The 13297-nt window shown below is 32.9% G+C and overlaps 1 protein-coding gene across 4 annotated transcripts in view; it reads right to left on the bottom strand.

Annotated features, from left to right (window-relative positions):
• Positions 1-13297, bottom strand: part of VPS54 (VPS54 subunit of GARP complex) — a 154269-nt gene that overhangs the window by 120613 nt on the left and 20359 nt on the right. For 2 of the 4 annotated variants that reach the window (XM_053586747.1, XM_053586745.1), the window contains exons 2-3: positions 8190-8345; positions 6421-6626 (exon numbers count right to left, since the gene is read on the bottom strand). In XM_053586747.1, coding sequence (XP_053442722.1) covers positions 6421-6626; positions 8190-8325 — 342 coding nt within the window. In that variant the 5' untranslated portion in view covers positions 8326-8345. Of the gene's footprint in view, positions 1-6420; positions 6663-8189; positions 8346-13297 lie in introns of all 4 variants that reach the window. The other 2 variants (XM_053586746.1, XM_053586744.1) reach the window with 1 other exon arrangement.

Below are 13297 nucleotides of genomic sequence, written 5' to 3' on the forward strand. Positions count from 1 at the left end.
CTTTCTCTATTGAATCACCTTTACCCCTTTGCCAAAATTCAGTTGACTGTATTTGTGCGGGGTCTACTTCTTTTCTGATCTATTAATCCATAGTCTACTCTCTTGCCAATACGTAGTACCACACTGTCTTCACTACTATTGCTCTATAGCTTTACAGCAAGTATTATAAAGTTAGATGGTGTCAGTCCTCTGACTTTTCTCCTCTTCTTAAATACTATGTTAGCTATTTTGGGTCTTTCCATTCTATATAAACTTTAGAATAAGTTTCTCAACATCCACAAAACAAACTGCTGGGATTTTAAGTGGGATGATGTTGAATCTACAGATCAAACAAAGAAGAAAAGACATCTTGACAATATTAAGTCTTCCTAGCCACGTACCTAGAGTATCTCTCCATTTATTTAGATCTTTGATTTCTTTCATGGGAGTCTTATGGTTTTCTTCAAATACACGTAGATCTTTTATATATTTAGTTAGATTTATTACATAAGTGTTTCATTTACTTTGATGCTATTAAATGATACTGTGTTTTTAATTTCAAATTTCACTGTTTACTGCTGATAATTAACTTTTTTATATTAGCTTTATATTCTACAACATTGCTATAATCACTTATTAGTTTCAGGAATATCTTTTTTAATTTGTTGGGATTTTCTGCATAGACAATCACATTTTCTGCCAAGTTTTATTTCTTCCTTTCCAATCTGTACATTTATTGTTATTTCCTTTCCTTGTCTTATTAGTTAGGGCTTCCAGGAAAATATTGAAAAGGAGTGGTGAGAGAGGACATTCTAACCTTGATTTGATCTTAATGGGAAGCATCTAGTTTTCTATCATTAGCTATGGTTTTTGTAGATAATCTTTATCAAGTTTAGGAAGTTTCCTCCTATTCCTAGCTTGCTGAGAATTTCTTTTATCATGAATAGGTATTGAAACTCATCAAATGTTTTCTTTATATCTGTTGATAAAATTACATGATTTTTCTTTTTTAGCCTATCTATGTGACAGATTACATTAATTGCTTTAACTAGCCTTGCATAGAACTAATTTTGTTAAGGATTTTTGTACCTATGTTCATGAGAGATATTAGTCTATAGTGCTCTTTTCTTGTATTATCTTTGTTGATTTTAGTATCAGATTCATACTGATCTCATAGATAAAGTTACTGCCTTTGTTTCTATTTCCTGAAATATACTGTAAAGAATAAGTGTAATTTCTTACTTAAATGTTTGGGAGAATTCACCAGTGAACCCATCAGAAAGCCTACTGCTTTCTCTTTTGATGGATTATTATTGACACAATTTCTTTAATAAATATAGACCTATTCAGATTATCTATTTCTTATTGTGCAAGATAATCAAAGAATTGGTTCATTTCGCCTACATTATCAAATTTGTGGGCACAGAATTATTTACAATATTCACAATATTTGTTGGGAGAACAAAAGTGACAACTTCCAAGCTCTTTACACACCTGATCAGAAGAAACTGCCTGCTTTCCAAAGAGGAAAGTTTTACATTCCCACCAATGGTATTTGAGAGTTCTAGTTACTCCACAAGGGTTGGTGGTAGGGCGAGGCAAGCAAGAACCCTAAGGTTTAATATTTAAAGAGGTACCCATTCTCAGATTCTGGTGCCCCTCATAATTTGCTCATTTACTTTGCCTCATCTTAATATTGGTCCTGTCCACCACCACCATCTTGGCCAAAACTTGAACAAATTTATATAGACTTGGTATTATTTTTTCTTTACATGATTGGTAGAATTCACCAGTGAAACCACACAGACTTGAGTTTTTTTAGTGGGAGGATATTTACACATCAATTTCTTTAATGAATATGAAGCTATTAGGGTTATTTCATTTCTAAAGACCCTTGATATTTGTATTATTCAAGTAATTTGTCAATTCCTCTAAGTTGTTGAAATTATTTGCATAAGGTTATTCATAATGTTTCATTATTGGCCTTATAATCTCCACAGAATCTGTAGTGATATCATCTTTCTCATTCTTGTTATTGGTGATTTATGTCATCTCTCTTTTATTCCTGATCAGTATTGCCAAAGATTTATCAATTTTATTGATCTTCTCAAGGAATCAGCTTTTGGTTTCATTGATTTTCTCTATTGTTTCTCTAACTTATACTTTACTGATTTTCATTTTGATGTTTAGTATTTCTTTTTTCTCTTTAGTTTTAATTTGCTCTTCATTTTCCACCTTAAGGTAGAAAATCTGGATTATTATTCTTTTCTAATGTATGCATTTAGAGCTACAAATTGTTTCTTAAGTACTGTTTGAATAGCAACCCACAAATTCAGATATATTGTGCTTTCAGTTAACATTACTATCTGATTTTTCTTTCCTCTTTGATTCACACTTTATTTAGAAGCATAAAGTTTAGTTCAAATATTTGTTGATTATCCACAGACTTTTCCATTATTAATTTCTAATTTAATTGTATTGTGACCAGACAGCATACTTGAAGCCTTCTAAAATGTATTAACATTTGAGGGGAGAGGTTAAAAACCTACCTAACAGATACAATAAACACAATTTGGGTGATGGGCACATGAACAGCACTGACTTAAGCATTACAAACACTATCCATGTAACAAAAACATTTGTACCCCCTTAATATTTTGAAATTTATTTGAAATATTTTGAAACAATATATTGTTTCAAAGTTTTAAAGTCCAGAATATATTCTGTCTTGATAAATATTTCATTAACACTTGAGAAGAATCTATATTCTGCCATGTTAAATAGAATGTTCTTCCAACGTGTTCTTTTTTTTTTTTTTTTATTGTTCAGGGTACAAAGAACCAGGTTTACACTGCTTGCATTTGTAAGGTAAAGTTCCTCTTATAATTGTGTCCCACCCCCAAGAGGTGTGTCACACACAGTGACCCTCCTTCCCCCTCCCTCCTTTCCACTCTCTGGTCTCCCATTCCCCTACCTCTCCTATGTACTGGTATCAATTGTCCTTATATCAGAATTGAGCACATTGGATTCTTGCTTCTCCATACTTGGAATGTTTTACTAAGAAGAATGTGTTCCACCTACATCCATGATAATACAAAAGATGTAAAGTCACCATCTTTTTTAGTGTCTGAATAGTATTCCATGGTATACATATAAAACAGCTTGTTAATCCATTCCTGGATTGGTGGACATTTAGGTTATTTACACGATTTGGCAATTATAAGCGAGCAGCAATAAACAGTCTAGTGCAGTGGTTCTCAACCTTCCTAATGCCGCAGCCCTTTAATACAGCTCCTGTGGGTCATGACTAGTTGAATCTAGTGCATATGTCCTTACAGTAACTTTTTTTCTTTTGGGTAGATGCCGAGTAATGAGATTGCAGGATCAAATGGGAGGTCTAGTTTGAGTTCTTTGAGGATTCTCCATACTTCCTTCCAAAAAGGTTAAATTAGTTTGCAGACCCACCAGCAGTGTAAGTGTTCCCTTCTCTCCACATCCACACCACCATCTGCAACTTTGAGAATTTGTGATGTGTGCCATTCACACTGGGGTTAGGTGATATCTCAGGGTGGTTTTGATTTGCATTTCTCTGATAATTAGTGATGATGAGCATTTTTTCATGTTTGCTAGCCATTCGTCTTCTTTAGAGAAATTTCTATTCATCTCACTTGCTCACTGATACAAGGAATTGGCTCTTTTTTGTTGCTTAATTTGTGTTCTCTGTAGACTCCAGTTATCAAGCTTTTGTCCAATTGACAATACACAAATATCTTTTCCCATTCTGATGCATGTCTCCTTGCTTTACTTGTTGTCTCCTTAGCTGTACAGAAGCTATTCAGTTTAACTAAGTCCTATTTGTTCATTTTTGTTGTAGCAATTGCCACTGGAGTCTTCTTTATAAAGTCTTTCTATAGGCCAATACCTTCAAGTGTTTTTCCCAAATTTTCTTCAAGGATTTTTATTGTTTTTCAATGTGCTCTTTCAACTCAGACCAGATTGGTTGATAATGTTGCAGACGCCTATAGTCCCAGCTACTTAGGAGGCTGATGTGAGAAGACTGCTTGAGCCCAAGAGTTTGAGGTTGCTGTGTCTACGATGATGCCATGGAACTCTATCCAGGGCAACAGAATAAGACTCTTATCTCGAAAAAACAAAAATTAAAAATAAATAAAATAAAATCTATTTTGTCTGATATTAATATAGCCATTCCTGTTTTCTTTTTACTAGTGTTAAGTATGGTGTATCTTTTTCCATCCTCTTACATTTAAATGTTTCATCTTTGTATTTTTTTTTTTTTTTTTTAAATAGGGTCTCACTCTGTTCCCCAGGCTAGAATGCAGTGACATCATGATAGCTCACTGCAACCTCAAACTCCTGGGTTCAAACAATCCTTTTGCCTCAGGCTCCTGAAGCTGGAACTACAGGTATACATCATGATGCCCAGCTAATTTTTTTTATTTTTTTGTAGAGAAAGGCTCTCAACTATGTTGCCCAGGCTGACTTCAAACTTCTGACCTCAAGTGATCCCACCTCAGCCTTCCAAGTGCTAGATTACAGGTATGAGCCACTATGTTTGGCCTGCCTATATATGTAAAATGTGCTTTTTATATACAATATATAGTTGGGTCTTACTTTTTCATTAGAATACTGCCTTTTAATTGGGGTGCTTAAACCATTTACATTTAATGTAATTATTTATATGGTTAGGCTTAAGACTATCATCTTGACATTTATTTTCTTTATATCTCATCCATTTTTTTCCTTTTTTACTCTTTTTATGCCTTTATTTGAACTGAGATTTTTTTCATCCCATTTCTCTCTTCTGTTGGCTGATTAGCTAGTATACTTTGTTTGGCTATTTTAGTGGTTACTTTAAGATTTATTGTTTCTATCCCTTTCCAGAAATATAATCATTGTAAAGGAGGGAACTGGTATCTACTTTGGTCTCTACTACATCCCTTGTATTAATTAACAGTGCCTGGCATATAGAAGACACTCAATAAATACTTTATCAATAATTGGATAAAGCCAAATTATAAGTTATGAAATACATGGCTAGAAACTATCAGAAAAAAAGCATCTTAATTAAAGCTCATCTATTTAACATCTAGTTAGATTTGATGACTGAAAACAGAACAAAAACTCTAGACAGCATATGGCAATATATACATATAAAGATAAATAAAATTTACAGGCTCTGTATAAAAATATTTGATACCAACCAAAATGAACCTGACACTGGTGATGTCAACAATATAGTTATATTCAGCCTATCTTCACATCATAAAGAAAAACAAAAAATATATTTACATCAGGTAAAATAAAACCAGCTAAATTCAAATTAAGCTTGAGAATGAAAAAGTATAAAAAGGAATAGTTATAAAAATATAATAAATATCCTCTATATTTTAATGATTTTTAAAAAACTAAAATAGTTATTAGAATTATATTGAAAGCAGTCACTTAAGAGTCTAAAACCGAATAAGAGGCTATCTCAAACTCAGTACTATACTCACTTCTTGCTCTTAGACTGAGTTTAAAGGAATATATTGAGTTACAATTGATATAATTGTATCTAGAGGTAATAAGGCTAACTAAGATGCTCTATTAAATTGTCTGTGGTGAACAAGATACATAGAAACAGTAATGCTCTGCTAATTTCTTAAAATTCACAAATCATCTGGGTTTTTATAGGCCTAATACAACCATTCTCCTGTATAGGTAGGATAGGTGTCATACTGAATCTTAGCTCTATTAGAAATATGTAATTCTCACAATTACAAAGATCTCATATCAACCCAAAATTGATATGCAATTGCCCAAAATTGATATGCAATTGAATTGCATATCAATTCATAAGTGAATTTGAAAAATGTGGTATATGTATACCATGGAGTACTATTCAGCTATTAAAAAGGATGAACCAAATGTCTTTTAGTGCAATTTGAAAGGAACTGGAGACCATTATCCTAACTCAAGAATCTTAAGAATGGAAAAACAAACACTATATGTATACTCTAATAAATTGGAACTAAGTGATGGACACACAAGTGCAGAGAGGGAAGTAAAAATCATGGGGGGAGGGGAGCAGGAGAGGAGCAAAACCCCACCTAATGGGTATAGTGAACACTATTCAAATGGGTACATTTATAGCCCTGACTCAAGTCAAGTAACATTAGTACCTCTTTAATATTTTGAAATTTTAAAAAGGCAAAACAAATAAAGAAAATATGTAATTCTGAAAAATTACTTAGTAAGAGAAATGTATTAAAATATAGCTAAGCAAAGAATTAAATGCAATCCAGGATACTAAAATTTGTATGAAAAGAATATGATAGGTTCATCAGAGATTAGTGTTCAAAAATCAACAATAAATCACACTAAAAATCTTTCTATTATTACTATTGACTTGACTAAACTAACTTCAGGATTAGATATTACCTGAGAGATTTCCTGTTGATATACTGTAAAATGTTCCTTGCTGATCTGTGGGAGGTAGAATGAAGGTATGACTTCAGTGTCCACAAAGTCCGGTCCCCATGTTTTTGTGAAGAAGTCAGATTCTCTTTTTGCTAATCTAGGATCATTTAATGCTGCTGGGAGATTTACTTTGGAATGATACACAGTCCATCTATGTTGATCTGTAACTAGAGATGGGGCAACACATAAACTATTTGAATCACCTGTAAAAAGTAAACAAGAGAACTTTGAGAGTACATACTAGAAAATTAAAAATGCTTAGATTCTATTTTACACAAACCAACTAAACTATCCATGGTAAACGCTTTAATAAAAATCAGTATAAGGGAGGGTGGAGGATGGGCAGAGGGAGGGTGATTGGTGGGATTACATCTGCGGTGCATCTTACAAGGGTACATGTGAAACTTAGTAAACGTAGAATATAAATGTCTTAACACAATAACTAAGAAAATGCCAGGAAGGCTATGTTAACCAGTGTAATGAAAATGTGTCAAATGGTCTATAAAACCAGTGAATGGTGCCCCATTATCGCATTAATGTATACAGCTATGATTTAATAATAAAAAAATTAGTATAATTAAATAATCTTAGCTTCCAGCATCAATTGACAAGGATATGAAAAAATATATACAAGATAAAGGATATGCAATTTGAGAGTTATAGCTACATGATGGAGTGAAAGACAAAGTCAGTCTTTCCTTAATGTACAATTACTCTATTTTTTCAATATCAAACCTCTGCTATAACCCTCTGTTATATATTTTCTATCCTTTAATACCCAGTATTGTTTAGAGGTAGGCCTTTTTTTGTTGTACAATTAGACACTCCTGGTTAAAATATACTTTATTTAGATTATAGTTAGGTGACACACATTTTGCAATGGCATTAACTATAGAAGAAAAGTACATAGTCACGTCTCATTATTTGTGGTAGTTTTGTTCTATAAAGTCACCTCGAACACTTAGCAAACACTGAAATATTGCTGCTAAAAGAAATAAAGCATTAGGTTCCCAAGAGCCTCTGGTCACAACAGTTTCATCAGCTGATCAATACATAACCTTGTTTTGTGTGTGTTTCTGTTTAAAGATACCTTATTCAGTATATATAAATGATTCATTAACTTTAAGCTCATAGCTAACAGCACTATAACTAATGCCTCAATGAAGCTTATATAATACATGGATGTTCTCTGCAAGGCACATCACAGGCTTCTTGCACTTAAGAACATTAGACAGCACTTCAGCATTAAGCTTAGGGGCCATATTAATCAACAAAATCACCAAAACATGTGGCACTAAATGAGAAGGCAGAGCTTTGCCTTGTTCAACCCCAGCTGAGAACTGGGGTCAGGGAACTCAAACATTTCACTGTTTTGTACATGTCTGCAAATGACTATAGAAGTGCCATACATATTGATTTTGGGGTTGCACAAAAATTTTAAGGAATATGAGACTTACAATATGGAATCTACAAGTAATGAGGAATGACTATACTATGTTTTAATTAAGCCAGTTTCAATCTGTACCTTCAATACTTTTTCAGTTTATATAAATAATGTATGAAATGTATGAAAAGAATTACATTGCAATTTCCCTATAAAGACATTTATATACTTTTAAAATTATAAAATTTAGTTTTCTAAGGTAAGTATGTGAAACTTGACTACTCATTTAAAGGTAATATAAATTGCCAGTAAAAATTTCAAAAAATAAAAATAAAAAAAGCATTACCTGTGGGTTCCTTGGGACACACATCTGGCAGTGACTGCACAGATCGAATGTGTTTTGTTGGATCTACCTCTTTTTTAAAGAAAACATCACTGCTGCTTCCTTGAGGCACTGGTGAAGAACTGTGGCTTGAAGCCATTGCATAAAATCCCCACTCAACTGAAAATGAATAAGAAACAAATAATAATTAAGACACATAATTAAGATGTATTTGTAAGAATTATGTGTCTCACAAACTCCCTTTTAAAAACGGAAGGGTTTTTCAAAATCCCTCAAAGTATAAGTAGGTAATTTGAATATTTGCTGTGAATCATGAAAATCAATGAAAATATTTAGTTTGTTAAGAAAGTTATTAGTCCTTGTTAAAAAAAAAAAACTCCCCAAACTAAAACATCCTTACTTAGTCTTTCATCCAAAGTACAAAGGATCCCAATGTCATGCCCAATATATATTTAAGATGAACACATTCCATTTATTCAACAAATATATAGTAACTCTGCATTGCAGCAAAATGGATAAGTGCACAAATTTTTGAAGTCAGCCTGCCTGGGTTCATATCCCACCTTTACTCACCAGCAGCATAATCATGAAGAAATTGACTTAACCTTTGTGCGCACTTCCTTATCAGTAGAATAGACATGGAAAGAAATCTCATCTCATAAACTTCTTTTAAGAATTATGCAAATGGATATTTATAAAGCATTTAAAACAATGCCTGCCTCAAAGTTAGAGTTCATAAACATTAGCTATTATCACTGTCATTATTATTATGACTGCCATGTAGTAATATTATGATTGTAAAATCATAAATAACTAAATTATTTTAAAAAGAAGTGTTATTTTACAAGGAGCTTGCAACTAGATTAAGTGATCAAAATAAATGTATGTGAGCAAAAAACAAGTTATTCTATGGTTACCTTTTTTTAGTAAATGCTAAAAAATATTGTGGGGCAAGACAACATAACAAAGACAACAGTGTCAAGTAGGATGTTATACATGAAGCAGTATTACAACAGGATATTGAAGAATATGTTCGGTTTTTTTTGTTTGTTTTGTTTTGTTTTTTTTTGAGACAGAGTCTCACTACATTGCCCTCAGTAGAGTGCCATGGCCTCACAGCTCAGAGCAACCTCTAACTCTTGGGCTTAAGTGATTCTCTTGCCTCAGCCTCCCAAGTAGCTGGGACTATAGGCACCCACCACAACACTCAGCTATTTTTTTGTTGCAGTTGTCAGTTGTTTAGCAGGCCCGTCTGGGTTCGGGTTCAAACCCCCTTCCTTGGTGTATGTGGCCGGCACCCTAACGACTGAGCACAGGCACAAAGTTGAAGAATATGTATTATTTTATTACTGAAATGTTTAGAGATCACCTAGTCTTAAGTCCCCTCATAACAGAGATAAGTATAGGAAGGCCCAGGAAGATTATGTGGTTTAACAAGTTTTTTTAAAAAGCCAAGTTAGGAAATCTAGTGAATAAAAAAATAAGAGTAGGAACCAAGGAGCAGAGATATAAGGAGCAGAGATATAAGGCTGGGACATGTGACAAATAGTACATCCACTTTAACTTTCCTCTAGTTTGCTGGAAAGCTAAATTTCCCAGACTTCCTTGCATATCTCAGAACTTTCAATGCAAAGGAAACATAACTAATTACACCAATCACTGAAACCACAGATAAGAAATAAGCTGCTAAGACAATACACAAAGATAAATAACTTCTTCAAGGTCCTTAAACATTATGATTTAATAAAAAAAAATTTAAAAAAAAAAGGTCCTTAAACAGAAAACATACAATAGCATGAATAAAGGTTAGGAACATAGAATAATCAATCATAAGACTACGAAACTGAGTATAGTGGAAACTGAACTGGCTATAGTGAAATGCTTGCACTGTAAAGTACTGACAAATACGTTATATTTACACTTACACACAAATCACAAGAGTACGACTAGATTGTAGCTGGTTCTATGAGCAATAAGGAGCCACAGAGATTTGGGGTCAAGAGAGTACTACTGCAATGAAAATGATATTTGGGAAAATTAATTAGGTCCTCTGTTTGCAAAGCATCGCTGGGCCACATTTATGCCCATATACATTAAGTACAGGGTTGCTTCTGCATAAAAGTTTATACATATTTGAGAGAGAACAAAAAGTACAGGAAATACCGTAACAGAATCCTGTATACTAAATCTTTGGTGAAGACAATTCTAAATTTAAAATTGACTCTGTTAACATTTTTATTTTCTCAAATAAAATGGCTAAAATAAACACATTTTGACTCATAGTAGTAAGCCACAGATATGTGAAAAATATATTTATGTGGAACATCTATTACTTAATATAAACTATTCGCCCCAACAATAGTACACAGCTATCTTAAATTGTTCTATTTATCATCATGTTTTACAGAAAAAGGTGCTATTTTAAGAACCTAGAAATACCTAGGGAGATGGGGAATTGTGGAAAATATATTGCTAGACTCCCTTATTCCTATGTGGGGGGGGGGGGCATACTATTTTTTTTTCCTTAAAGATTCTAAATTGGGAAATATTAATATATATGTATATTCTGTTTTTCCTACACCATTCCTAATACTTATGAGAAAAGGGAAAAATCTCTAGCTATACAGGAATTATGTAAAACTAGAGACTGTAAGTCTCAATTTCCAACCATTTGACATTCCATTCCCTTCATCATCTATTTTTAAATTTTTCTTTTGTTTTCAGAAACAGAGTCTCACTCTGTTGCCCAGGATGGAGGGAGAGCAGGGGCACAATCATAGCTCACTGCAACCTTGAACTCCTGCATTCAAGTTACTTAAGTTTTCAGATTATTTTTAATATATGTAAACCTATTGAGATAGTGCTCATCATGGCTTGTGTATCCTTACCTCTTTTTCCATGATATTCATTCATCACTTAAGCCCAAGAGTTTGAGGTTGCTGTGAGCTGTGACATCACAGCACTCTACCAAGGGCGACATAGTGAGACTCTGTCTCAAAAAAAAAAAAAAAAAAGAGGGGAATTATTCTATTATAGATTAAAATAAATAAAGGGGCTGCAGCTAAAGGCAATATGTGAGCCTTGACAGGATCCTAATTCAAAAAGAAAATATGGGTTTTCATACATTCTTGGAACTGGGAAATTCTAAATATGGACTGGCTGCTAGATGATATTTTAGAATTATAGATTTTCCTATGTTAATGGTTTTGAGATTATAGGAAAATATCCTTATCCTTAACAAAAGAATAACAAAGTATTTAAGAGTAAGGTATGACTTCATGTGCAACTTACTTTCAAATGATTCAGCAAGAAAATACACATACATAAAGTAGTTTATTTAAGGGAAATATATCCATTCTGATAATGAAGTTGGAGAACTCATCCTAGAAAATGTGCTGCATTTATCTCACTGCTGAATATTAATACAGTCACCTCTGAAGTACTCCCCTTGGGAAGCTATGCACCGATCCCAGCACCCAGTCCACCCTTCAAAGCAATTTTGGAACTCTTTTTCTGGAATGGCTATCAAAGCTGTATTCTTTTTTACCTTTGATACATGAATATCATCAAAATGTCTTCTTTTCAATATTTCCTTTATCTTTGGGTAAAAAAAAAATCTCTGGGGCCAGATCAGGTGAGTAGGGAGGTGTTCCAATGGTTACTTGTTTGCTGGCTAAAAATTTCCTCACAGACAGTGCCATGTGAGCTGGTGCTCTGCCTTTCTCGTGTTAAGATTTTCCTATTTCTCTATTTTATGTTCAGTTGGTCTGCTATGCTTCTCACAGTCCGCCAACGATTTTGACACACAATTCAATGAATTTCTGCAATGTTTTCATCAGTTCTGCTCATTATTGTCTGCCCTGACCTCTCTTCATCCACCCCTTAGAAAAACCTTTAATCCATTTGTATACATGCCTGATTTCACTTCCACTCTTTCCATATTTATTGTTTGTTGCTCTAATTTAAGCTCTGATATTCTCACAATTACACACAAAAATACACAATAATAATGAACTCCATTCAGAAAAACACTGCCACAAGTGGACACAAATAGGGCTGTGAGACACTGATATACAAAGTTCTGAAACCTTACTGAGTTGTTTATACAGTGGTGCCAATGTAAATGCACAGTGGCAAGTTCATGAACTTAACTGTCATACTTCATATATACATATGTATTTTATATTATTTCATTTTTCTGCATATTCTAAATTTTTCAAAATAAAAATTAAAAAAAACTACATATTTGTCAAATATTAAATAGATAAATACTACAAAATACAAATAAGAAAAGGAAAAACATTCAATTTGTAACATTTACTGTATTACTGTAAATGGCATTACTGTACAACTTCAAATAAGGGTGGAAAAATTCTCAATAGATTACAATCAAATTTTTATGCTGCAGAAGAATAACACCATATATAAAATCTGGAATTCCTTGAAGTCTAAATGAGAAGACAGCTGAGACAAAGAAACACTTGTAATAGGCATTACTCTTACATACAAAAATGTTTTCCCTTACTTCTACCCTGTAACACTAACTACTTATAGGGAACGTTAATATTACAAAATCATTTATAGTTAACTCTGAATTATCCATGAGATTGCCTATTACAAGTAAGGTAATAGCAAGTCTTTTTTTTTTCCAGCTTACTATTTCAATCTATATAAAACATCTCACTAGAGATGTATCATACAGATACATTAACTAATAATTTTCATACAGATACATTAACTAATAATTTTATTTCCCTCCTCCTAATTATCAAAAGTGATAGCCTATTTTATAAAATCTAAACTTATTGACCTCTACCATGCTTCTATTATACTATGATCTAACTGGTCTGTTTTCTACCATTCTAAACAATTCTACACATTGCTTTAGGATTAATCTTTTGGAAAGTTTTCAACCTGTCATACTTCTTTAAGATTATTCATTACTTTCTAAACAAATCACAAACTTCATAAGCTGATATTCAAAGGTTTTCACAATCTAATTCTAATCTTTATTTTTAGTCTTATTTCCTATGACCTGTGGATAACTTCTCCTCCATATAGGCTGGCCTAACTGTCTTTTAATTTATCGTGCTATCCAGGCTTCCTTATTT

The sequence above is a fragment of the Nycticebus coucang genome, chromosome 4 (assembly GCF_027406575.1).
Source record: "Nycticebus coucang isolate mNycCou1 chromosome 4, mNycCou1.pri, whole genome shotgun sequence".
In the NCBI taxonomy this organism is placed as follows: domain Eukaryota; kingdom Metazoa; phylum Chordata; class Mammalia; order Primates; family Lorisidae; genus Nycticebus; species Nycticebus coucang.